This window comes from Xiphophorus hellerii, chromosome 23 (assembly GCF_003331165.1).
Source record: "Xiphophorus hellerii strain 12219 chromosome 23, Xiphophorus_hellerii-4.1, whole genome shotgun sequence".
Classification (NCBI taxonomy): Eukaryota; Metazoa; Chordata; class Actinopteri; order Cyprinodontiformes; family Poeciliidae; genus Xiphophorus; species Xiphophorus hellerii.
In genome coordinates this window covers 24048910-24076464 of record NC_045694.1, presented here as the reverse complement: position 1 = coordinate 24076464, position 27555 = coordinate 24048910, and the positions used below count along the sequence as shown (strand labels likewise).

General features: G+C 43.1%; 1 protein-coding gene across 6 annotated transcripts in view; it reads right to left on the bottom strand.

Annotated features, from left to right (window-relative positions):
- tenm2a (teneurin transmembrane protein 2a) overlaps positions 1–27555 on the bottom strand; it is a 291969-nt gene that overhangs the window by 141283 nt on the left and 123131 nt on the right. Inside the window, exon 1 of one of the 6 annotated variants that reach the window (XM_032554632.1) lies at positions 9582–10681. The exons of 4 other annotated variants lie outside the window; for them this stretch is intronic. In XM_032554632.1, coding sequence (XP_032410523.1) covers positions 9582–9660 — 79 coding nt within the window. In that variant the 5' untranslated portion in view covers positions 9661–10681. Of the gene's footprint in view, positions 1–9581; positions 10682–27555 lie in introns of those variants that run through there. One more of the 6 variants, XM_032554633.1, reaches the window with a different exon arrangement.

Here is a 27555-nt window from a genome sequence, read left to right as displayed (position 1 = left end):
TCCTTTTGAATCACAGTGGAGTTATCTTCACTTTTGGAATAAATTACTGGAAGTCTGAAGTGTAAACATCCGGTAAATATATGTTTGTCTATTAAATAATAATGATGGGTTTTTAAACAGAATCTCAAATGGCAATGTCTGATTTGTTTTGTAAAGTTTGGTTTGTGAGGGTACAAAACGTGTAAAAAACTTCCCACCCACCCATCCATCCATCCATCCATCCATCCATCCATCCATCCATCCATCCATCCCTTCTGCAAAACGAAGTAGCAATTCTACCTTCTGGATAATCCTGCATTACACCCCTAATCCTCATCCACATGTTCACACACAGGTACATATACGCAAACACACACACACCCACACTTGCTATGACATGCACGGACACACAGACTACTCAATCGAAGGACTGGCTCACATCTGGATGTGCAGCTGGCTCATATCGAGCTATTGTAAAATAATACTACACACCGCGGGTCTTTTTAACGTCTGATTATATTTGCTCGTAATGAAGTCACACGGTTAGTGTTTCTCCTGCTCTACTGCTCGCAGATGGGGAAGGGATGGCTTCAGCCACTGGAAAGTCTAAAACAGGCCTAACTGCAAACGAATAAATAAAAAGCAACCAGAGAAAACAAAGCAAAGACGTTCAAAAGCTTTGTCTGTGGCGTGTGTGCCCGCGCGCAGCTGGTACACAGAGAGCAGAAGGTGCGAGGAACGAGCGCGGCAGACAATAAAAGCAGTGTACGCAATAAAGGCGGCGCGTTGGGCGAGAAATAAACAGACGAGAGAGCGGCAAAGTGGAGACAAAGCGAGTGCGCGGCGATCTCTGAGCGGTGGTTGTCATTAAGAAGTGGCTCCGGGGTCCAGCCACTTGGCATTGATTTGCTTAAGATCCAGAGCTCAGCCATCAACGCGCTGCACGTCCCAGAGTCCCTGTCAGAGTTAACAACTGGCCACGTGGCTCAGAGGCCCGTCTTGTCTGAACATCGCAGCACAGAACGTTTCATTAGAAAGATCTGGATTTTATATTTTTTCTTACACCGCTGGAGAAAAAACAACAAAAAAACACCAATGAAACCCAACTACACCCTGAAAAATGTGGCATCCTCGACACTTGCGCATCATCGTGCACCTCCAGCTTAAGAGCCACTGAACAGAAGCCATAGCAAATCAATAGCAATCTACGGTCAGCCTTGGCAATCCTAATGGAACCGCGCGATAGCTGGCATTTGGCCCCGCACGCGCGCACGCGGTGTCTCTGATGCAGCAAATCCCAAAAAGCGTGAGCCCATGCTGGGGAAAGGTTTGACAGCCACGAACTGAGCCTTAACAAAAAAAGTGTGTAAACATCACACACACTCATACGCACAGAGACGAATGATCTGTGTGACATTATTTGGGTGATCGAGGATGATCGATGGGATCATTTCGCTGCCCCCCTCGGCCCTGCTGCATGGCCCATCGCCCCTCATCTCCCACCTTAAGCACCGGTCATTAGTAACACACATACACACGCACGCACAGACGCAGTTTCTCTCGAGCGTCGTGCCCAAGGCAAGGTCGCAGCACTCTTTGATTCCCCAAAGCGCCCCTTCGGTCTGGAAGAAGAGGCCGGAGAATGTGGCTGTCGGAAGTGTTGTGGAAAGACCCGCTGAAAGCTGTCACCGTTAAGAAGGCACTAACTGAGCCTCGGTGCTCCAAGTCTTTACAAAGTCTTGAGAGTTTTCAGTCCAAAGATAAAAAAAAAAAAACAAAACTAAACTGTGGAACCTAAATGAGTAAATTCCCTCCTGAGCTGTAAATAGGCCTACGCTGCGACTCCGTGCCGAAATGGGAAGCCGCGGCGTTTCTTTGGTTTTAATCGACTCCTCGTGGAAGCGGGAACATTACCTCGGCTTAATTGAGGAAGAAGTGACAAAACATTTTACTTGAATGTGTCATCCAGCTCACAAAATTGATGGACTGCTAATGTACCTTTTTCGGATGAGCAGTTTTAGTGTGTTCATCAAAGTAATTTGAAAGTAATAAAACTGACTCTGGCGCGAATTAATCTCCGCAAGAGGACAAGCTCCAAGTTCTTTGTGTGATTTAAGGTGCACATGATTGATTGTAATTTTCTTAAAAATAAATGTGACAGCAGAACCATGGAGGGGAAGAGCATGTGCGTATTGGGAAATGTGCTCAGGTTTTCTCCTTCCACTATTAAGGGATCGAGCTGAAAAACATTTATTTATGGTGTGTGGCGACTAGATGTCGGACGGAATTTGGCAGAAAATACCAGTTTCACGGTATTTGCCCAGAAATGTAGAGCAAAAAGGTCAAACTTTATCCAGTTTTATTCCTGTTTCATTCAAAGCAAAAATCATTCCTCCTGCTGTGAACGTTTATTATTGCAGGTGTTGTAGGAACTAAAAATCTCAATCATTCCGAATTTTGAATCTGCCACTTCTTTCCCCAATTTTCTCAAAAACAAAAGTCACACAGTTTTTGAAAGCATCAAACACATTTGATCAATGTTAAGTAGGTAGACTTTGATGCACACATGTAGAGTATTATTTCTTTAATACTTTGTTGGATTCAAAATATGAACCTCTACCTCTGTTAGTAAAGCCGCAGAATATTATGTTGTTTGAGTTTTCCGTGTTGTCTTTGGAAAACAGAGTATTTGTAGAAAATTCAGATCAAACAGTCCTATCCTAATTACTATCGACCAGAAAACATCTGATCGGTGGATCTGATTGGCTCTGACTGTTGACCTTTCCAATCAACAATCAGCACATCTGCCAAAATAATACTGCCATTTGCAACATTTACTGATTGTAACATTCAGAAATGGATCAAAAACCTGAACAACCCCAGCGCTCTATCAACTAAGCAACAGAGACGTAGAGTAGCTCTCTACTGGAGTTGCCCAGCAACAAGTTGGGGAGGAGGGCGCTTTCTGCTTCATAGAGCTGAAGAAACCTCTTGTCACTCCTTCAGTTTCTTTGGCATCTAAACAGAGGGACTTTAAACCAGAGGGGAAAATATACTGAAACCATTTTGAAAGTACAACCTGTTTGAAACCTCGTGACACCTTCAAGGCCCGTCCGTGTCTGGCTACTGGAAGACAACACAGCTACGAAAAGTTTCAGTTCCAGTGAACCTTCCCACCAAACAACTCCTTTTGCACGCTCATAAAATAATCCCGCAATTGACCTACTTATTTAATTTTTTTTTTTTTTTTTTTTTTTGCAGAGAGAGCCAAGCAAACCACCTGACAAGTCTTTGACGGAGTAACTACTCTTTGAAACCGCTGTGTGCATGAACCGCTGTCCTCAGCCAATCCCTTAAATTCGGATTGCGTCGTGACGTGACAGCGAGGGGAGGGAGCCCAGTTGCCGGCAGGGCTACGAGGAAAAGCTGTCTCTTCTCCCGCCTTTTTTAAGGCTAACACAGGCGCGTGGAGAGGAGGGAAGGGAAAAAGATGTGCTGGAGAGAACAAAAAGAGGAGGTACGAGAGTTCACCAAGCCTTTTTGCCGTCGCTTTGGGGAGAAGGATATTAAAGATGAAGGGGAGGTGCCGGCGAAGGCCGAGATATCCGAAGAGGAGCGGGAAATGCTACGATGAAATGAGGGATGAAAACGGGGGACGGTTAGTCGGGTTCGGAGTTTACAAAACAGCAGCGTGATGAGTCAATGAGTCACGGTGGCTGCTGCCGCTCCAGAAGCCATAATGAGGCTGTGCAGATGAACGATGGCGTCTCCGCAACTAAAACTCCTTTCCAGCAGAAACGCGCGGATCAATTTGTCACTTCAGCCCGACTGTACTCGTGACACTTTCATCTGTCTCGTAGTTAGCTGTGGCGTGGATCGATCACTTAGAGCGCCGGCGTTGCGTTGCTAACAAATGACACGACGCCGCATGCTACAAAGCTGCGCTGATTGAGGATATGATGGTTTTGTGCTTAAAGGAGGGGAAAAAAGAGAAAAAAATTAAAAGGTGAACAAGCATGATGAATAACTTTAAGGAGATATTACTCTTCAGTATTAATATGCGGCGCCAAACAAGTGAAAGGATTTAAATTAGCAGCGATGTCAGCTTTCTTTTCTTTCTTTCTCTCTCTTTTCTTTTTTTTTTTAAATAAATTGGCTTTTTGAAATGAAAGCAGAGGAACCACAGAAGAGAGAGAGAGAGAGAGAGGAGAGGGGGACGCAGAGACAGCGTCAGGTGCTGATGGAGGGATTGTTAGAGATACAGTACGAGGGGAGTGGGATGTGTTGTGGTGTAGGTGACACACATGGCGCCGCCACATGCAGATGGTGCACATGGATGAGCAGCCAGGGTAGTGAAGCATAAAAGCAGCCAGCTCGCCGATCAGACACACAAACACTCAAAATGCACGCTGAGAACACCGGTTAGCTTGCCAGCCCTTTACTCACCCAAATCACCACGGTGAAAATTAATACCTCTGTGCAAAAAAAAAAACAACCCCCCCCCCCCCCCCCAAAAAAAAAAAAACAGTCACACGCGGCCTAGCAGACGTGCATGCTCATTCTAGAAATCAATAAGTGCATTAAATATTTAAACGGGGAAAATGCATCTACAAACCGTGGGAGGAGAAATCTTTTGCTTTTAAAGAACATTCAACGGGTAAGAAGAAGAGGAGGAGGAAGAGAAATACTAGCATTTTAATATCTCAACAATTTCCCCTTTCCTTTTCCATTTTACTTTTCTTCAAGACTTACTTGCAGGCTGAGATTGAGCCAGCTGACTGCTTTTCCATTAGCAAGTCACACGCGCAAACACATAAGTGCTTACCTGATGAGAAACGGGATAGATTGAACTCTACAAAACACAGCCCCCCACCTCCCCCAAACTACCCTCCCCGCTCCCCCCATGCCGCCGCCAACCACGATTTTCAAACATGCGCAAACAAATTGCACGCCACAGCCGCCCGCTCGGCCGCTGACGGTCGCTCGCACAATAAAACGTGGCGCCGCTGGGGGAGGACACAGGGGGCTGAAAGCAATCTTCCCACTGACCTTGAGTGGGGAGGACAAAACGAATGGTGAAGGGAAGGAGGATGGGAGGGAGGGTAGAAGCCAATGTGAAGAAAACGGAGCGAAATACATAATCTGTCCACCCCAGTGGAAGAGAAACAAATGCTTTCACCGTGACTGAGGACGCATCACCCTCACACATCGCCGCCTCTCGCACACACATTTCTTTGGACTTGGGGAAGGCAGAATGGGGAAAGTAAAACGCGAGGGGGGAAAGTAATTTTCCTAAAGAGGTGGGAAACGGTGAAAGATGATGGAGAAGAAGATTCAACATGTGCCAATCGGGCTCTTCTTGGCCGATACGGAGTTCCTTTAAAGTCCAGCCTGCTGATTCCCATTTTGACATTCTCTGATTTGTTTTTGTATGGAGTACAATATAAAAGAAAAAAAAAAAACCCAACAACAATGTGTTGCGGGTTTCTTTGATGGAGACGACGGCTTTGAACGGAATGTGAAGGAATCATCCCAACTTATGCACCAAATCAGAGTTTTTGAAACTAAACATTAAACATGCTGTTGGCTGATCATTCCTCCACTGGGACCAGAAGGAGTCCTTGTCTTTCTATGCATCATAGACTGATACATTAGCTCAGATATGTATATATCTGAGATCCTTTTTTAACTAATGAGTGGACACTTTCCTCATTAGTTAAAAAATCCCAAATGAATAACTTGCTGTATTCAGTCTGATGCTGTTCTTTTATCATTGTACAGATCTAAGTTCAAGATGGCTAGACGCACTTTCACTAAAGCGGAGCTTTTATTAAGGTTTTTTTTTATATATTTAAGTGATTTAAAAAAAAATTAGAAATAGACTTTAATACAGCCACAAATATTTTTGATTTATATATTACAAAAAATATCAAACAGTACAGTTTAAAATGTAGAATGTTGTATTTGTGTTGCGTCACACTTCAAAGTGAGGTCAATCAATAGAAACAGAAAAATAAAATAAAAATCAGCTTTTCTGTATTTCACATGCGGACCACTGCCCTGATGGCTCACTCTCACCTCTGACTGATCGACTCGTGGACATTTAGACGTCACAGAACGTTCTGGGCGGGAACAAGAACCGAGCGGCAACAGATGGAGGGCGCAAAGTCAGAGAAGTGAGGAGTGGGGGGGGAAGAAAGATGGCTGCTAGTGACCGGTGTTTCTAGATGACTGTCATTGCTCACTTTTGAGTCAGCTTCACTGAGGCAAAGTCTTAATGACTCAAGGCCCACTACTCTGCATAATCAAGCTGTGCACACATGGGTCTGCGTGTGTGCACGCGTGTCTGTGTGCACGTACGAGCCACTAGTCTCCTAACAGAGAACTTTATTACCATCTGTTCCCACACATGGCTATTTGTTTAGCCGTGACATGCACGTCTTCTTCAATCGCATTGCTATTTTTACTCTTTCTCCCCCTCAGAGCCTTTTCCAACTCCTTTTCTTCCACCTTTTTTTTTTCTTTGGCAAACTCTCCTCCACCTGTGCCACGCTCCCTGCGTGGACCGAGGAGGAGGGGGAAAAAACGGACCATTATCACAGCTGTTCCCTAACTGCCTCGAAACGCAACCTCGCTCCAGCCATTTTAATCAAGGCTCGTGTGTGTGCATGTCAGACTGTGAATCTGGGTTTTGTGCGCCTCAGTTCCTGCAGAGGCCATTAGGTGGAGCTGGTGTCTGAGTGAGTGAAAGGGAGAGATGCAGGATGGACAGCTGAGTGGCTTACCCTTCCTCTGCCTGTTAGCACTTTTTTTTTTTTTTTTTCCTTCTGGCTTTAGGTGTCAAACATTTGTGCTGTAGCTGAACTGCTCGTCTCATCCATCAGCGGTGCAGAGAGCAACATGCAATGCTCCAAGTTTTAGCTTTACTAGGAAAAGGAGCTCCATATTATTGAAAGAGTTGAGGGGAAATTTGCTTTCTTATGCAATGTAAGCAATGACTAACCCGGGATGTACAGCTTTCTAGTATACGAGAATCATGTGAAGTGCTTTGAACTGCCTTGTTCCTGAAATGTGCTGCACATATAAACTTGGCATGACTTGACCTTTTTTGTGTGTCATATCTCCTTTTTGGTGGGATTTTTCTATCCACTGCATCCTATTTTGTTAACCTTTCACCTGTCAGGATACTCAGCTCACTTCTTTTTTTTCCTGCTTGCACCATTTCTACTTTCAAACTTTTTAACTTTTCCCCCTTTTAAAGTCTATAAACTTTGTGCTGTTTGATAATTACCTACATTCACATACTTTCTGCCAGACACACCAGTCGAACTTTTAATGGGTCACAGGAGATTAGGCTTGTGTCATTTTTATAAAATCACAGTTTAATTTTCAGGAAGTTTTTTGCCCTTAAAGTGTTCATTGATGTGAAGACATTGCTTAAGCTCCAGTCTTTACATTGGTAGAGTTTCCTATTGTGCTGCAGGTTCTTATAATAAATCCCCGAATGCTGTCAGTTGTGATGTGTGTTGCTAATTCTTTCCTTGTCGGTAGTTGGATCCGACCCGGCACGAAAAGCTAATGGAAAAATGATGAAAACTTGTTTCATATAAACTTACTCTGACTCTTTAGATCTTCTGTGAATGTGCCCCGAATGGGATAAACTCCCCGACAATGCCATTCACAAAGCGACAGACCGCGCTCGGATTTATGAACAAACACCCAGACACGCTCGCACCTGTGCTTCCACAGATCTTGTTGGCAGTTTTTTTGAGGAAAATTGGGACGGTAGCCTGGAGGAAGGGCAGGTGTCCACAGATGGAGCGCTCCTTGCCTCTCTCTTTCGCCTGCACAGACGGACTCAATCACACCTATTTCTCTCTTGCGTACCCCATGGCGGCACAACGAGGAACTGCGCGCGTGTGTGTTGTAAAAAAGGTGAACCTTGTGAATGGGTACATGCGTCGGCTGTTGGTCTCCAGCACTGCAGGTTCTGCGTTTAATGCGAGTTATAAAAGAAGCGCTGACCTTCTGTTGTCTGATCAAGTGAAAGTACAACTTGAAGTGAATTCTCATTTTCAGACATTATTGCTTCATAAAAGACTTTAAGAACCTCCACAATATTTCCCCTTCCTGCATATTTGATGATAGCTGAGCACGTGCGAGGCGGCCTGCGGAGAGAGCCTGCCTGTCTTGGATGGCGGGGGGTCCGGCTAGCCGGTGGGACCACCCAATCTGTAAGGCAGGAAGCAAACTGCAGATCTGTCATCTGTCATCATAAGCCCACCAGTCAGTACCCTCCTAATTAGTAGCCATGGAAACCATAGCTAATTCCCCGGTCTACCATGCCAATCACGTCCTTGTCTGTGGCGGCAATCAGAAAAGGCGCATTTATCCACCGCTGGGCCCAGATCCCTGTAACAGACGTGTGTGTGCGGGTGTGTAAATGTGTTTGTGAGTTGGTCGGTTGCCTTTGTATGCATGTGAGCCTGTCAATTTGCCGCCTTTTTCTTTCCTGAAACAATGTCTCTTTCTGTTTTTAAGGCGAGGGGAAAAAAACACACCCTTTGCTTGTGTGGCTTTGTAAATTCATGATGTTTGTTAAGACTGCAGGCAGATGTGTCAAAAGCTGAGAGAGGGGTGTGTGCCACATTGTGATTGTCTGTGGGAACTGTTTGATTAGCTTGTCGAGTGCTAGCAATCCCCCTTCACACCCACAAGGCAATCAAACAACACACGTACACACACGCAGAGAGAGATATGTTGCAGACACACATAACCTTTTTTCCTCGGAGGTCAGGCTGCTCTGTAAAACAACACAATCACGCTAAATATGAGCCCTGCTGTTCCCAGATAAAGCGGCGCCCTCGCACACGGAGTCACCAGCGCATCGGATCCCATTGAATTTTAAATGAAATCGACTTCTAATCTGGAAACTTAATCAAATAATCAGCCCCGAATCAGAAAGTCAAATACGCAGAAATTACCTCGTAAATATTGAAGCGCGCGCAAACGTGATCAAATGACGTATCGACGCGGAGCGGAGGAGACGTGCGGGTCCCATCCATTTCCCCCATCAAGCCCGCCCGTCGAGTCATCACAACCCGTCAATCGGAACGTGGCCACTGGAGACGCAATTGCAACACACTCGTGCCCCTGTGGCCGATTTGAAATCAATGAGCAGGGCAAGCAAAAAACAAAAAAGAGACTCGGTGTGAACAGCTTGCGCTGGCATTCACAGATTCCAATCATAACTTCAAGGGCACATCAAAGCTGCGTTCGATTCAGATGTATGCCGTTTGATCCCCAACCTACACACACACACACACACGCACACCCACACACACACACCCTATGCACATTCTCTCTCCTTCACATACACACCCCTACACGAGCCACCATATGCGAATGTAACCTACATTACAGCTAGGCACTCAAATGAAACATTTATAAGTTGAAGGGGGAAAAGAAAGTGTCAGCCCACCGCAGAAGAAGGGATTGGCTTTAGTGAAGTTGTTGGTCTTTAGTCGGCTGCATGGACAGGATGTGGGAGGCATCGGGATCTGATCGCTGGGGGCGACAAAGAATAGTCTGAAGGGACTCACCTGTCTCATGTGAGAGGGTTTTGGTTCTCCCCGCGTTGCTCGCGTGATGCATCGCTCCGTACTTGTCGCTCATTGTCATGAACCCTCTGCCCTTATCTCCTCTCCTCCACAAAACTCCACTCCTTTCTTCCCCCGTGAGAGTCCTCTTTTCGTGATTCTCAATCTTTTTTGCCTTGCTTTCTCCCGTGCTACAGAGTGCTCTTTGTCTCTCCCTTGCTCTTGTTCGTCTTCGCCCTTCTTCTCCTTCTCCCCTCCTGTCTGTTTTTCACTCGGTCGCAATCCGCCAGCCGAGTGCCAGAGGAGAGACCCCCGCTCTCCTGCCGCACACGTGTAAGCTGTTGCACTGCAGAGATGCACGCCTCGCAACCAAAACACGCAAGGGTAGAGAGAAGATGAAAGAAGAAAAGAAAAGAGAAAAAAAAGGGGTGGTGGAGATGAGCGCAATGCCCACTGATCCTTTTCCAGGAGACTGCAGGTTTTCCCGTCACCTTTCTCTCTCCAGCCCCAACTCCTTTTTGTCGCTTGATCTGTCACAAATCGGGGTCAGCTCAGGCGCAAGGGAACAGCCGGAGGAGAAAACGCCGAGAGCGCCTTTCAGCCGGTGGCAGGCAGAGCACAAGACGAGGAGAGATGCGGCTCCATCCTCCATCTGCCCACAGCTGAGACTGAGAGCAGACTCAACACACACATACACACCCGCTCTCGCTCTCTCTTCCCTCTCTCTCTTTCTTTTCCCTTCTCCCTCCCAGCAGCGTCACACCGCCGAGATGGAGAGGAAGGGATGACGGCGGGAGCCAGCGAATGAAGCAGGGAAGAGAGGAGAAATGGGGGTAGGAGAGGTGAGACAGCGAGAGAAGGCGAAGGAAGGAAGAGGAGGAGGTGGCAACGAGGGCGGGAACGCACGACAGAGCTCGCAAGTGCCAGAGAGTGAAACAGTGACAGGACCGTGGAAATGTGACAAAGCAGAGGCAGAAGGAAAAAAAGAAAACAACAACAATAAAAAGAAGGAGAAGAGAAGAGAAGCAGGTAGAAAGGGGATGATGATGGGGTTGGGATGAGGGGAAAGGCAACATGGAGGGAGGAAAGAGGCAAGGTGAAGGTTGAAGGGAGGAAAGGCGAGGCGGCGAAGCAAGGATGCAAAAGCAGGAGGCAGGGAGAGAGTTAGGAGGGGCAGAGGACACTGCGGCGATGAAGCCAGTAATATGTCAGCTCTCACATGGACATGCTCTCACATCCGCGCAGTACATAGCCACACAACCTGAAAGAACACGGCAAACACTCTCTAGCTCTGTGTACATCACTTATGCAAAACGAGGAAATAAAACACAATTTCCCTCTCTCTCTCTCTTTCTATTTTATTTTATGTCTTGAGAATCTTTGCGTGTCGCAAACAAAGCTTGCGAGATAAAAGTCCTCACTGGATGCACCATGCCGTCTGCAGGAGGGGTTACCAGGTGAGTGAAGGTCCTCCCAACGCCCAGCAGAGGGCACACGTCTTGTCACATACAAATAACCAAAAAGGCTGAGGTCGTCCAGCTCGTCATTCTATATTAATGTTTTCATGTGCCGTATAAATGAAGACATTCATCAACATTCTGTGTGTTCAATTTACTTAGGTGCTCAGATAATGGGGGATCATTCATCATGTGTATATTTAGAGGTAATCCTGCTCTACATGGAGCTGAAGCGTCTCAGTAGGAGAAATGTTTATTGTTATTCCACATTAAAAAGTGGATGATGCTGGTTAAAGTATAATGAAGTTACCAATAGGAAAAGAAACTAAATCTTTTACTTTCTTTCTGTCAGTCTTCTTCTCTCAACAAAAACGCACACAAGCACCCGAACACATTAATGCGATTTAAGCAAAAAATATTAACATCTCTTATCACATTTACACAAATAAAATCCTTCACACACACACACACACACACACCGGTGACCAGTAGCGTCCGGAGTTCACTTCAGAATAATGATGTTAACGTTGAGGTCTGTGCATGGTTTGATTTACATCTCGGACCTCTTAAAGCCCAAACACATCAACTCAGACCTTTAGGTCAGCTAACCAAACACTGCTAATTGCTCCTCAGACTCATGGAGTTTGGTGCTGAACAGCAGCATGTAAGCTGTGGCCATAGTGCTGATTCCTTAAAAAGCAGCTGAAGATTTTTTTATTCAGCCATTTAATCATTTTTTGTTCAGTTTGTATTTTATCTCTATACATACATTCGGAACAAAAAGACAACATATTTACCTTTTAAATGTGCTTTTATAAATAACTTTCCTACACACATAGTCTGATGCAACACCTTTTACAGGCTTTGTTGTTTGGTGCAATGCATTCCGTCCATGCAGTAGTACTTGTAATCATTAAGTCCGAGTACATGAGGTTGTCTCTAATGGACCGGCAAACTGTCCAAGGCTTAACCCGCCTCTCAAACTATGTTGAAAATTCATGCAAAAGTTTTGAAATCCAAGGACTTTGCAGTTATACATGTGCCGATTTTCTAACATTTAACTCCAGTTTGTGGACAGCGTCTACTCTACGCTTTGTGTGTTTCCACAGAGATCGTGGTTTGTTTAGAAAAATAAAAAAGGAGCTCAATATAATGTAGTTTTATATTTTCTGGCAAAATGTTTCAAAACAGAGCTATACGTGGAAAGGCAGCATGTAATTGGATAAACAGTCAGTATCTTGCGGATCAGTTGACCGGCTGAGTTTAGTTGTCCCCAAAAATTAGGCGGAAATTGAGAGGAGATCCCGCTTTTTCTCTTATGGCTCTTAAGTTTTGGAATTGGTTGGAATATTAGACAGGCGCCTGTTTTTCAATCTCTTTTAAAAATATATTTCATCAATAGCGTTTGACCCAGTGTGAGTTGATAAGGTCTTTTCATTCTCTTTGTTTGATTTTATGTGTTTTTTAAAATGTGATCTTTTTTTATGTCTTAACTTTTATGTCTTGACTTGTCTTGTTTTTCTACAGCGTTTTGGGCAAATTTCTGTTTTTTTTTTTTGTTTTGTTTTTCTTAACATGCTTTATAAATAAGTTGGATTTGGATTTACCTTGACTGCATAAATCTGGATAAGTTGGTCGGGGAGCCGTGAGGTTACAGCTAGTCTGGCTGGTAGCAAGATCAAAGCCAACTCCTGCTGTAATAAAAACCTTTTATCTCAAAAAAATACCACTGCATTTGAAGCAAACATTGTTTTTTTTTTATCTCTTAAACAATTACATTTGCATTAGAGAATTATTTCTAAGGAAAAGATGATTATTCATATGGAAAATGGCGAAAGTTACCCACCAAAATCTTCCAATGTAACACGAGAACAGATGATTCTGGAGAGAACAGCCTGATTTAAAAAAGTAAGAAAGCTTTTTTAAAAAACACTGAAAAAAAATCACATTAATATTACTATCACGGCTTAGTAGACAGTAATGTTCCCTAGAAATGCTTTACGTTTCTGTTTCTGTCAAAATGAAAAGAAAGCGAAAGGACAACGCCTGAGCCACTTTTCTAAAGGGCCACTGACAGCCTCATTTTCAGTTTCTTCGTGTGACACCCAGACACAATCCATCATCCTCAGCGTGTCACACAATTACTCCCGCGCAACACGCCAGAGCCACCCCCGGTGCGCTCGTTTGCCCGGGGCCGCTCGCACCCACGTCCGGGCGTTTTGCATACGGCAATCGGGAGCGGCGCGCAACAGGGGCCGGCTTTCTCCACGCGGCACCCAAAGCTGCACAGATTGGATTTTTTTTTTTTTTTTACAGCAGGAAAGGGGCAGAAAAAAGGGGAGGGTGGTCTGGGACTGTGACTTTGGCATAATAAATGTTGCGGGCGCGGCCCAGGTAGAATCGGGCGGTGTGTCGACGGTGGATTTCTAGATGAGGTTGGCGTCGATTCGTCATGATAAAAGACCCATCCGAGACAGGAACAAATTGCTTTCTTGACAACACCCTGTAATACTCCATCATGCGCACGCTCACGCACACATATACGCGTGTACGAACACGTACAGTACATGGTAATGCAAAGGTACTGGTTATTTATCAATGCCATTCAGCGTCATTATATCTGGCACATCTATATAAGCATATATATTGGGTGTATATAAGGGCAACATTGAACCTCACACTCTGCGCGATTCACCAGAGTCCATCCATGCTGCAGTAATTGAGCGTGGAGGACATGGGGCTGAGCGGAAAACATGTCAAGGGAAGCTGAAGAATGTGTTAAAGGAACAATGAAAGGGAGCTTATGGAAAGGTCACAGGTAAGATGAGCAAGCATCACGTAATGGCCCGACATCAAGTCAAATCTCTGTGTAGGCAATTTATGCAGATTTACATTCCTCTCTTCTTCTTGTATGCTCCGGGGAAAATATGGATTTGAAAACTCAAAGTAGCTGTCAGTGTATGCAATCCAAGCCGGTTATTTCCAAGATCCCGCCAATTCTTTTGCCGTCTCGTCTTCAGCTCGCAACTTCCTTCCACAGCTCTGTGCCGCCTCCCTCACTCTTATCCTATATCGCACTCACCCCAACCCCTCCGCCGCCCATCCATCTACTTTCTGTTGTTTTTTCTTTTTTTTTCCTCTCTCTCTCTCTCTTCTACCTGCCTCCTGAAGAGAAACACAGAGGGATCGCAGGTGAGAGAGGGAGGTGTGCTGTAAGGTGCCCCATGGCTTGAACATGGTCATTTGTCATGAGGCTGAAAGCTTAAGAAAAGACTAGTTAACCTTTACAGCTGATCCCCATGAGGCGCGGGGAGGGGAAAAAACACAGGCCAGCAAAACACCTCCAGGAGAAGGCGGGTTGCGCCCGCTGCGCATGCACGCTCACGCATTGGACGAGGCTTTCTAGCATATTCCCCAGGAAATCGATAGTGGTGAAACCTTCCTACGGGGAAGTGAGAGGAGGTTACCATTTTTACACCAATCCTTCCCATCCAGACTCTTCCTGTTTTCTTCAGGGTAAAGTCTTCGTGGACACCTTGAACCCCCCCTCCACCCCTTATTCCTTGTCATCCCCACAACCCTGCCAGAGTAATTAATCACCTTGTGCTAATGAGCTATTAACTAATGACAGATTGACATGCCTCTCCCTGTGTGTTGCGTGTTCGAGTGTGTGCGACTGTGGTAGCATGAGAGTGTTGCCAGCGCCACCCTCTGCACACTAATGTGATTAATAAGGTTAAGCTCTTATTAGGCAGGGAGCACAAAGAGTGTGTGCACATGTAGCAATACACATAATAAAAATACCTAGCATGAATGAAAAAGAAAGAAAAATAAAGATGTTTCTTACATCCATAGAGTAAAGAATTTTAAATGGAACTAGGACATGGGTCAGTGGTTTCTTTATATATATATATACACACCAGCTACTTCCTCCACCACATATATATGTTTGTATATGTGCATGGAGGAGAAAGTGCTGAAACCATCCTTGAAAATCAAAGCAAAGGGAAAAATGCTCCTTGAAAACACTTTAGATATCTTAAGGGCATTTTCTTTTTTTCTATGGTTTCACAGCATGAGATGTTTACCATGTTTTTCCAAGTAGTCATGGTTTCAAAACCACTAAAATTCAGTGTCATTCCAGTCCTGTGGTTTAAATTCCTTTTAATGGGATGCCAGCAAATTTGCAGGGGGTTATCTCTGGCTGTAAGGAGCACAAAGTTGCATCGAGTGGCTCTCTCTCCCCTAACCATACGCTGTTGTCAGATGATCTGAACTTTTCTTCTTGTTGGGGAGGGAGAAAAAATAGGATAAAGTTTATGGTTTACTGTTCTGAAAACTAGAGAAACACCACATATCACTTTTTTAATAATATCTTTATTTAAGAGGCTATGACAGTTAGTATATCTGTTCTCCACAGAGTCACTAATGCAGTTAATATCTTACATCAAATGTTTTTACTGTGTTTTTTTATTTTTATTTTTTAATTTTCCATTAACTGGATGAGCCAAAAAGACCTTGGATATTTTTCAGAAAGGATACATTATAATTATAAGTGCTGCATAATGTAACACATAATTATTTCAATTTGTTGACGCCTTTCACCTTTTGCCTTGATCTTCACCTGACACATTCATCAGGTATTGCTGACACTCTGCTGTGTTCTCTCACTATGTCCATATGAGATAAGAAACAATAATTGTAATAATTTGATGTCTTTATTTAAAATTGGCAAAATTCTACCTTGATTGCCCACAATCTTTTTCCCGTCAGTTTAAAAAGTCAAGCCAAAAACCTGTTTGTCTTTGTTTAATAATATTAACAAGGCACTATTTTTGCAGTAGCTGCCCTCTTGCTTCTGCTCATCACATCAATGAGTGATGTCTTAGCAGATATCAGGAAACCTTCTAGAAGAAATACGAAAATAATATTTCAGTATTAATAAAACTGGAGATCAGAAACTGGACAAAAATCAGCGCCTCTTCCATTACAACACAAGTAATTTTACTCATTGTATCAGAATCCTGCGCCAGCCAAGTTCACACCTCAACACACTGTTGAATTTACCTACAACGGAAAACAGAAGCTGGACGCTCATGCATTATATGATAGCTGATGTGACAACAGCACGGAGAGGAAATCATTGGTTTCCGAACTGCGAAAAGGTACACACCAGAAATAGTTGAATAGATAAAAGAAACTTTAACGCCACAATGAGAGACAACAGTTTGAAAAGAACAGAAAAAAAAAACAAAAAAAACAGCACATGGTGTTTTACTTAATCAGATGTTCTTGGCCTTTAAAGGCTCCTCTCTTCAGTTCCAAGAGAAATGTAGTTACAGCCACATGATCAGATACTCTAGAGAATAGTTGCACTACATAATAGGGACTCTCTCCTATCTGGATAAGTGCATTTTCGTTGGGACGTAGATGCATGTGCCGGTGCATGTGCATGTAGCGGCGCTGCACGAGCCGCAGTGTGTGTCTGACCTAACGGTCTGTCCCTCTGGAGGAGTTTTGGCACATACCGGGGGCTCATTTGCATTCTAGCAGCTCTCACCATTTCTTTCTTTCTTTTTTTTCTGTGGCTTTAGAAGTGAACAGCTGCTTAATGGTCATTGCTCTTCAGAGACAGGACATTGGGAAGCACCGAGGAGGTTATCCAGGGTTTTTTGCACCACCAAACACACGCACGCACACGCCCACACTTATTGCAGAAGCAAAACACCAGGTAAAGCCTAGTTCAGCTTTGGTTCTGAGAGTGAGATGTGACCATTTAGCAGATGTTTTCCTTTGCAAAAGGGACTCTGGTTGCTTTCCACACTGTTGAATTTAACTACAATGGAAAACAAAAGCTGGACGCTCATGCGTTATATGATAGCTGATGTGACAACAGCATGGAGAGGAAATCATTGGTTTCCGAACTGCAAAAACAATGCTATCGCGATCCTACAAACAGGGGAATGGTTATGTTAAAAACCCTGTTAGAGGTGCATATCGTACTGGCACACAGCAGCTGAATGTTCCAAGCAACTGATAGTGGGAATAATAGCAATTCTGTACACCACTGAAAATCACTGAAATCTGCTGTGCTGAGGGGACGCATGGGCGATCGGAGCAGTGGAGGGTGTTTGTAGAAACCTGATTTAAAAAGCAAAAGAGAGGATTGTCACTGGATTTTGGGGGTGGCTGAGTGGGGGAAGCGAGCGGGTGGCAGTGGGGCGGCGGGGGTGCTTTTCCCCCTTTTGTCTCAGCCACACCCTCAAATTTAAACCCCGCAACCACAGACACACTGACTCACGTCCAAGCACAACTACATGAAATGGCTTTTATCTCCGAGCTCATTTGACTGTTTCACTCGCAGACACACATGGACGGGCTGTGTTTCATGAGATGCCAAAAGAAGGGATTTGCTGGAATAAAAGGGGAAGTGAGAAAAGGTTATCACCCAGTGCAAGAAGTGTGGCGAGCCACCCCGCCGCCACAGGCTCCTTCTCCACGGGAAAGTTTGCCTAGAGCAGAGGTTAGCGAGGAGATTACACACAAATGCCCCCACGGTTTTAAAACAGGGCTGCTTTTCCGTAAATAGAACCAAAATGTTTCCTTACGACATTGTTGGGTTTTTTTTTGAGAGAAATTAAATATAAAAAATTTAGCTACCAGTTTCATCATTGCCAAGGCCTGCAAATTTTTTAATTTGTATAAAGTGTCCATCAAAAGTATTCATGTCCCTCCAGCTTTTTCCCCACTTTCAGTGTTTGATGACATTTCAAGTGAAAAAAACCCGAAACCAAAACAAAAACAAATTGTGATTCTGAAGTGGAAGGAAAAACATAAATGGTTTTGCAAGTTTACTAATAAACAGGTTTTTCATATGAAGAGACCAAACATAATTTCTTTCTGTTCATTCAATACTTTGCGGACTGAATTTTTTCCCCATTATTCTTGGAAAAACAGCTCAAGCACAGCCAGATCAGATGTAGAATGTCTGCATCAGCTTTTAAGTCTTGCCACAAACTCTCTATTGGACTTAAGTCTGGACTTTGACTAGGTCATTCTAACACTTGAACATTATTTGATCTGGATGGAAGGTAAATTTACACCCTATTCTCCCATCTAAAAGGATTTTTTCTAGGGTTGGCCTGAATTCAGCCACAGATGCTGCCTCCTCCATATTTATTTCATTGTGTGTGGGGGGTAAAAATTAAGTGGCGCACTATGTTCATTTTTTGACACATATTGTGTTTTACATGCAAGACTCTAAAGTTATTTCTGGTATTTTCTGAACTTTGCTGTTTTTTTCATATTTTCCCTGTGTCGCTTATGAAGTTTGTATCAAATGTCCAACAACAGGTTGATTTCATATATGTGCCACATTTTTAAAACTGGTTTCACCTTTAATTAGCCAGATCACAGTCACTGAGAGGACAAATATCATCAATCACATAAAATCCTAATAAAATGCAGTCATGCCAGAGTCATTTTATAATGTGGTTTAATACAGATGAATTGTTTATAGCTGCTTCTCTTCTTCTGTGGTGATCTCCACAGGTTTCCTCAACTTCTGCCACAGGTAACGTTGCGATTTGTCGCCCTCTGCATTATTCCTCTTTTTGGTTGTAGCTTGTGAAAGAGAGCGGTGACGGGTTAATCTGTGCTTAACCCAGGTGCGCACAGTTCGACATCAAACACCGTCTCTTTGATGAGAGCCTTCCCAGCTTCCTTCGCTACTGTGCCCGGACACGAGCCAAGAGCATCCGTCCCGCACTGTTAACTACTAAAAAAATGGAGGTCGTCGTGGCGTTGACATGCCAATGAAAAGATTTGTGTGCTCAACCACAAAACGTGACATCTGGAAAGTCTTAATTTTTTTTTTTTGTAAACATGGCTAAGTGAATTTTATTTTCTCTGTGGTTGTACTTTCAATAAAATTACAGAAATCTCTTAGAAAGTTGTCTATATCTAATCCAAACAATAACAGTCATTTTTCTTGTCCTTTCTTTAAACATTTTACTGAATTAAACATGTCAGACAAAAATTACTATCAGGGTTTATTAACCACGCCTTTTATTCCCCACTTCCACTGTGATTGGCAAGCCAGTGGAGGTGCCAAAACCAGAGTCAGCTGCTGACAGGCTCCCAACACAAAGCGCCTTAATGCAATCTGACAGTCACACTGTCATGTGTGACACAACTTTTTCATTTTGCAGCTGTAAATATTATCACAAAACACTGGCTTTAATTTGCTGCTCGGAAAAGCCGCTGATAAAAGACATGCTTCTGGCTTCGATGTTGGTAGAATATTTTCATCATGGACTCTGGATGGCACTTCATTCTGATGCAAAACACAATAGTCGTTCTGAAATATACTGAGGGAGTGGGTCCAGATATTATTATTATTATTATTATGATTATTACAGATTGAAAAAAAAGACGAAAAATGAAAATATTTATGTTTAATTTTTAACATCCACATAAGTATTATCGACATGGACAAAGTATTAGTGAATGTGTGATCACATGTGTGGATGCATCCCTCTGCCTATTCATCATCTGTCTTCACAAATTAATACTCACATTTTTTGGGGGGGAAAACATGAACCTGAAATATGTTCACCGGTCTGTCCACCATTTTAAAGATGAAGGAACACGACAGACAGGTTTGGGATTAAGTTGTGAAACAGTTTAAAGTATATTTATGTTATTAAGAGAACATTACAAATTTGCTCATTGAGCACTATCAAATAGATCATCCAAAAACATCAAAACGAAAGCATTATTTAGGGAAGCAGATGATAACTCAGGATAACGTGCAAAGATCAAGAGTTTGGGTAGAAGAATGAGGCTTTATTGGAAGATTGATATGGTTCAAAGAGAACCGCTAGAAGGACTTTCTTGCAGTCCGTGCAACAGGCACAGCAAACATCTTGACAGGACCAAAACGTTTTGTGGTGGAAAGCTAAGACCACACATCAGCCTGACTGCGACGGTCTTATGGTAAGCCATTGTGGTGGCAACGTCATGCTGTGGGCGATGCTGTTGGAGGCTGTAAAAGATATGAGACAGTAGCACAGGGTCTACTTTCCAGTGGGACAAATTCTCTAAAGATTTCGTGTGTTAAAATGAGTCAAAATCCAATAAAAATAAAAATAAATCCGTGGCAAGATAAAAAAAATAAATAAATTGGGATTCACAGAAACCCCTCTGCCAATTTCACTAAGGTTGAAATTGTTTTGCAAAGATGAACGGGCAAGAAATCTTGTGACATGCAAAGCTGGAAAAGTTCTACTTCAATTATTTGCAACAGTAATTGCAGCTTAAGGTGGTGCCAAAATCCTTCAGAGTGTTTTAGAAAATGAAAAGATTTACTGATGTCCAATAAGGTAGCTGTGTATAAATGGAACATTTCATTTTGTAAAACATTTTGAAAACCAAGTTTCAGTTTCCTTCCATCATACACCACTTTACGCTGTTCTATCAAATGAAATCCTGACAAAATAGATTAAAGTTTGATGTGACATGACACAATATGACTGTGCACTTGGGGTATCGATACACTGATGAGATAATGTATTTTCTAAAGCAAGCGGGCGTAGGCTGCGCAAATGTGGATGATGAAAACGATCGGGGGACATTTGAAGGATTGGGAGAAGGCAAACAGGAAGACAAAGCAGGTCGACATTAAGACCCACATCCTCTTGGCGTGGCAAACACAGCATGTGTGGGGAGGTGAATAAAAACCTGAGTAAACAAAACAAACCACACAAAGGGAGATGGTGAGAGCTTTATCATGCCCAAATTACAGCCTCTTCATGTGTTTGTCATTTTCTGCTTCCTGTCCAAAGATGATGATTAAGATGATGGTCCTTCTGTGAGGACTTTTGTGAAACTCCAACAAAGCACACCAGAGAGAAAGAAAAAGATCGATAAGCACAGGAGCGCAGTGCAAACACAAAGCCCTCATGCGGACTTTATGTCTTAAAACACATGCAGCTAAATTTTCAAAATGGGAACTCAATTAAAGCATTTTTTCAATCTGTGTGAATGGACGAAAACTACGTCAAATTACACTGGGCGGCAGTCCAAAAATAGCATCGCAAAGACTGCATCATTCAAAACCCCCGAACGTTTAGCTTTGAATGGATAAGCCAAAACATGCTAATATTTGATGCTAATATTTTCGTGGAGTTTTGATTACCCTGTCCTTGGGCTTAGGAGAATGGTGGCAGTGTGTGTACAGTGTAAACACTCACACAGCCATAATGACCAATGCTTGAACACACTTTCTTATTAGCCAGCTATTTTTTTAGTTGGACACAGAATAACTAATGTAATGTAATTAATTATAGGAAAGTCACTGGTGGAGCATCACCTTCAACATTCACTTACTTTTTAAAAAAAAAAAACACCTAATAAAAACATGACAATAGTTTTAAATAGCTAGTTTGGGGCTCTTTTAACACCGTACAATACAATTCGACTTTTGTGTCGGCTCCTCTTGCACGAGCTGCTAGCTTAAGCTTCAGGCGACCACATGGATTTATACAAAATAAACACCTAATCTATAATAATGTAACACAGCACCATTTCAAAAATCCTAACTACTACAAACAATCTAAATTATATGGTGTAGTGCTACAACATCACAATAAATATAAAAACGGTAATACGCTGCATTCTAATATTTTGTAGGAATTAAAATGGCATTAAAAAAATTGATATTGCACAAACCTATTGGATAGCATGAGTGAAAATTATGTGAGCTGGCTCCTTACTGGGCAGATGGGAGAGATTACACTGGCTGAGACACACAGATCAATACACACAAGCAATGGGCAAATGAATTCCTTGTGACAGCATATGAAAGACCGCAGAAAAATTGTGAGAAGATCATTTGGCCTCAAAAGGAAAGCACTATAGTCTGAGTGGGAACTCATTATCAGGTGGATGCTTTGCATACTCAAAGTAGTTATTGCTAGTCAATAAGCACTTTCTCTCGGAAAGCCCTCAATGCACAGAGTTTGAGCGAAGGCCTTGAAATTTCTCGATAGAGCGGAGAAACAGAAGGGGGGAAAAAATGGAGGGACGCAGAGAGGCGTGAAAGAGGCAGAGGGGGAAGGAAGAAAGGAGAAACAAGTGAGTTTGGGGGTTTCCGTCATTATGATGGATAGATCGAGCGAATAGGGGCTCCCAGAAGGAGAAGTATAAAAATAGGAGAGCATGTCTCCCTTGACACCGGTCCTCTCTGCCTATGTATCAAATCGAGAGTCTCCTCTTCCTCTTCCTCCTTTCACCTATGGCTCAGTCCTCTTTACTCTCCACCTCTAACAGCTTCCAAGACATCGTTCTCCTTACATCCCTTCCTCCCTCCTTCCTGTTCTCCGCCTGTGTACTCATCCACCTACACCCAGCTCAGACAAAAGCACAAATTTCTACATCCCACTTGGTTTCCACTTTATCACAGTCAGCTGAAGAGGCTTTATTTTATTTTATTTTATTTTTCCATGCACATCCCAAAAGACACACTAATGCAACACAATGGCTTTCTTTTTATGAAAAATCCATATTTACCCGGAGGGATTGCTCGGAGACCCCTCTGTCCTTTTATCTTGACTGCCTTGCCCTGCTTTGTATTCACTCCGATGAAGAGATTCAACACTTTCTAAACTAGTAGTCTGTGAGGGATACTAATGGAAGCCTTTCGGAGCATCCCTTTTATTGTTCTGTGCGTTTCAAACGCTCGACAAACCAAAAACAGTGCTGGGACCGCGCAGAGGGGCACCCGGCAGAAACAGTCCTCGGCTGCCTTTCCCTTCCCTTTCAGTTTTCACCCCAGCCTCACTCCCATTCTTCTTCTGTCCTCCTCAATATCTGTCACTTTCTCATTCATTAACCACACCCCTCTTGCCATCCATCCATACCACTTCCTCTCTCTGGAGAGGAAAAACAAACAGCTGTCAGGGTCAGGCTTGCAGATGAATTCCAAATGACTTTGAAGGGCAGAGAGCCCGACCAACTTTCTCTGGAGGAGAGGCTGCTTACGGATCCACGCGCCTTAGCATGGGTGCATAAGCAGCGCGGGATAAGCAGAGGCCGCCTCCTTGACGCCAAGACGCACGCGCGTCACAGGAGCAGAGTGCAGCGGCGTTCCGAATCCGCGCTGCATGTTTATACAGGCTCCCGTCAAGGTTAAGGCAACTTGTGTGCTCAGAGAGAATCAGGAGTTGGTTTCGAGCACACATTTTGTCGAGGCGTGCGAGAGAGTCTGTGAGCACAGGTGACAAAAGCTTGCTCACATGGAATGAAGCAGACGATGTAAATAAAACAGAAAATGAAATGTCCACAGGTTCCTTCACGTTCTCCGACGCCGACTTGCTTCTCAAATCCTCCTCCAAACTTCCCATTGACAAAGCGAGCCAGCTTCTTCTCCTTCGCCCGCCACCCTTGGCTCTATTTGCGGCTCTCGCTGGGCCAAGATGAGTCGATGAATCATTTTTCATCTTATCAGTCATGTCTGTGCCGCATCTCTCCATCTTCGCTGTTTAGACCGCTATATCACTGTCTGTAGCCGTCCATCCATCAGGAGTGAGACAGACTATTACATTATTAAGTGGAGCTAAGCAAAAGTTCAATCAAGACGCGTATCTCCACTCTAATTTCTGTTCTCCTGTTCATTTTTTGAAGCAATCTCTTGGTCTTTGGCATCAAAATTTTGTTTTACTTGGATTTCGGACAGCAGTGGCTCACGGGGTAGAGGTTCGTCTTGTGTCTGGTGAATTTCCGGTTCGCTTTTTCGGTCTCAGTCACTCTACCGTTGTGTCCTTTGTCAAGATATTTCGAGGGCTTTGCCTCCTGGTGGTGATGGTACAGACTGAATGGCAGCCGCACTCTGCTTCAAAGCAACTGTGGCTACAATGGTGCTTACCACCGTCAGTGTGAGGGTGTGTGTGTACGAATGTGTGAATGACTGATCGCAGTGTAAAGTGCCAAACAAGTACAGACAGTTCACCATTTTGATGAGAACATTTTGCTCTGGTAGCTCTGGTTAAATGTACAGATTTCAGAGGTGATTGTGTTTTTAGAGTTTTGGGCTCAACATAGCGTTTTTAATATAAGCTAAGAAAACAAAAAGTCTTTTTCTCTGACCAGAAAACCTTCTGGGAAATTTTCAACAATAGATGATGGATAACGTTTTTTTGTTTTTGCTGTTTTTCTTCCAGTTTACATTAGCTTTCTGGAAACTGTGTGCCTTCAGTAATCAGTTTACTATAATTTTTGTTTCAACACAAAACCACTTGGATTAAGTTTAGGAAACAATATAATGGTTTATTAAAATACAAACTTTTAATAACAGAGTTTGCCAGAACTTTTCCTTATTGCCTGGAAAAAATGTTCTGTAATAGCAAAGAGTAAGGTTGTAATGATAATTATGAATAAAATGGGATGACTGGTTGAATTTTCACAGGATTTTTATTGTAATATAACTTCAAATCTTTGCTTATTATGGAACACGTTGGATTTGGAAATGCTTGCGGCCTTTGACAAACTCAGAAATTCAGTAGAGAAGACGCAAAAGCTGGGGTTTTACTAAAGCTATTTTTGTTAACTACACTAACTGCTAATCTGGCACTAACAGCCAGATTAGCAGTACCATTTTGATGAGAATAGGGCTATATAAGTATTGTATTGCTGTTATAACATTGTAATTCTTAAGAAAAAATCTGAAGAAGCTAAAACTGATGATGCGGTTACAAAAACTGAAGACCCGAATTTACTTAAAATATGGAGATCAGAGCTTCCCCTATATGTATGCTATATTAAGGTAACTGAAAATCAGACTTATTTATGTTTGTGAATTTCTAAGACTGTATCTAAATCGCAAACGTTTTGAATTCAGCAAGTTTTTTTCAAAAAGGTTGTCGAAAGAAGTTTTCCATTGTAAAATTTGTATTTAATTTCACTTTTCCGTATGTTACAAGGTCAATAAGGCCTCTGTGCCAGGCATGGGAGCCTTTTCCATACATATTTGTTCCTAAAATGTAAATAAAGCCACAAGTGCAGGAGAATACAGTCACTTCATGCTTGTGCATTTGTTTGGACTTCTTTCAGTCACTTTTTCGCCCCTGATACCATCAGATTATGACGATTCAGTGGCGACATGGCATATTAGTATTCATTTTTTTTCAGCCAGACATATAACTTGTACTTGCATCTCATGAAGCGGTTTCAAAAGCGACTGACGAAATATAATTCAAGACTTTAGAATGTTTGGCTGCGCGTCGGGGTGTGCGTGCGTGCGTGCTCATGCGTGTGCATCAGTCCTCTCAACTCTTTGAGTTTTGGCAGCAAGATCAGAAGAAAACGCGTGTTGGTGTGTTTGCGAGTCTGCGCGGTATTGTGTGTGTGTGTGTGCGACACAGGGGGAGTGAGTAGGCATGAAAGTGAGATTCTGCTCTGAGACGTTTGATGTCGAAGAACAGCGTCTGCTGTCTGTCTGCCAACTGCCAACCCTCTATCACCGTCCCAACACATGGCCTCCGCAAAGTGTGTGCGTGTGGGTTTCCGTGTGTGTAAGTGGCCTGATTAGGCAGGGACTTGGCTATGTGACATTGCTACAGAGCTACTTAGACCCATAATGTGCACCTCACTGTGTCACAGCGAGAACGTGTGGGCCTAAGAAGGCAGAGAGGGATTTTTGTTTTGAATCACAAGGCAGGGACAAGGCGAGATTTGAGGGAAGGAGGTGAGCATGTGATATGTGTGTGTGCGCGTGGGCGTATTGGAAAGGGTGAGTAATCTCTCACTTTTCATACCTCTCATCCCACACCAGCAGTCTTTGGATAGGTCCTTAACATACAGTGTCAAGTATACTTAGGGCTAATTGCTAACTGATGTGTGTGTGTGTGTGTGTGTGTGTGTGATTCTGTGCGCATCTAAGCAAAAATGTATGCATGACAGTGATAATGTGCACACAGATTATGGAAACCGTTGCGTGTACTAGAGGATTCCAGCTGTGATTACATCAGGGTGGCTCACAAACATGCTTAATTCAAACTTCTTCTTTTTTTTAAAAATTAGAGTACACAAACACAAACCACAGGGTTTCAATGAAGTATTGATGTTTCTGGAAAAGCCTAAAAGGCAAAACAGTGTAAAGAAACACAAGAAGGTATTTCCTGTCACATCGTCTACTTCTGAAATAGCTGAGAAATAAAAGAATCCAAGCGTTTTCATGTTTTTCGCAGAGCACAGTTTATATTTGTGTTGATTCATATTCATTCATGGTACATTTGTACATGTATTCATTCATCCACGAGTCCAATTGTCCGTCCGTCCGTCCTTCCAATCGGTAAACCAATTCTTCGCCAAACCACCCATGAATCCATCCGATTGTAAGTCTGTCACGGATATGTTTTGTTTGCACCATATTTTAAACCTCACCACTATTGAATTGTCTTATATGATAACTTTAAGTTGTCTGGGATGTTTTAAAATGTGACCCTGAAGGATAATTAGTTAAAAAAAAATGTGCTGGAACCCTGAGTCTGGGGGGGAAAAGAAAAGGAAGCAAATGGAAAAAGCTCCGTTCTATATTTGGCCTAAGAAGGCCAAGACACGCTTTCATGATGACTTCTAGTCAGATGGCAAGAAAGGATTCGGCGAATATGCTTAGATCTGAAAAAGCGCTGAAAGAGAACTGAAGGAGAGAGGCAGAATGAGATCTATGTGAAACACTTGTCTGTAATTTGCACATAGACACTCTCTTCTTCTTAAATTTAGACACAAGCAGCCAAACAAGCAAAACCAAAGACTGAAGAAGTAAGATGAATGCACAAACCAAAAGAAAAAAAAATATAGAAACAACAGTACTTGGATATTGGCAAGGCAAAAAGGCTGAGAGATCAGATGAATCCACTGAGCAATGACAGACAGATCTTCCTTTCGTACACTTCCTGACATTTTCACTCTGATAGAGCCAGATATAGCTTTTCTGCCTCCTCACAGCTCACAAGAAGTCATGCAACTGTGCACACCGCGAGAGCGAACAGTTGAAGACCAATGGGGAGTGAGCTATTTTTGAGGAAAAAACAGAATAGAATATGGTAAGAAAGAAGAAAAAAAGCGGAGTTTGAGAGAAGAGGTAAGAGGAGGGTGGGGGTTTAACCGTCCTGTGGCAACAGACAGAGAAGTGCTGCTGTCGAAGTGATCCCAGCACTTCAGGTGGCTCGCATTCAGTGGAAAATTTCAAATGCTCAAAGGCTTATGAATACGAAGAAAGACGAAAACAGATTCGGTATAAAAAAAACCCCCAACAAAAAACAAAAACAAGTCAAACCAAGATGGAAAGATTACGAGACACAAAAGACGGTACAGACTAAAAACTGCATCAAACGGAAAATAAATCCTGCTGCCGGAGCTCTTTCGCTTTCCTGGCTTTTAAAGCTCATTATTTGCAGTGTCATATCTCTTCCTGTCTACGGATTGAAATAAACAGGCAACAGCGGTCTACCAATCGGCAA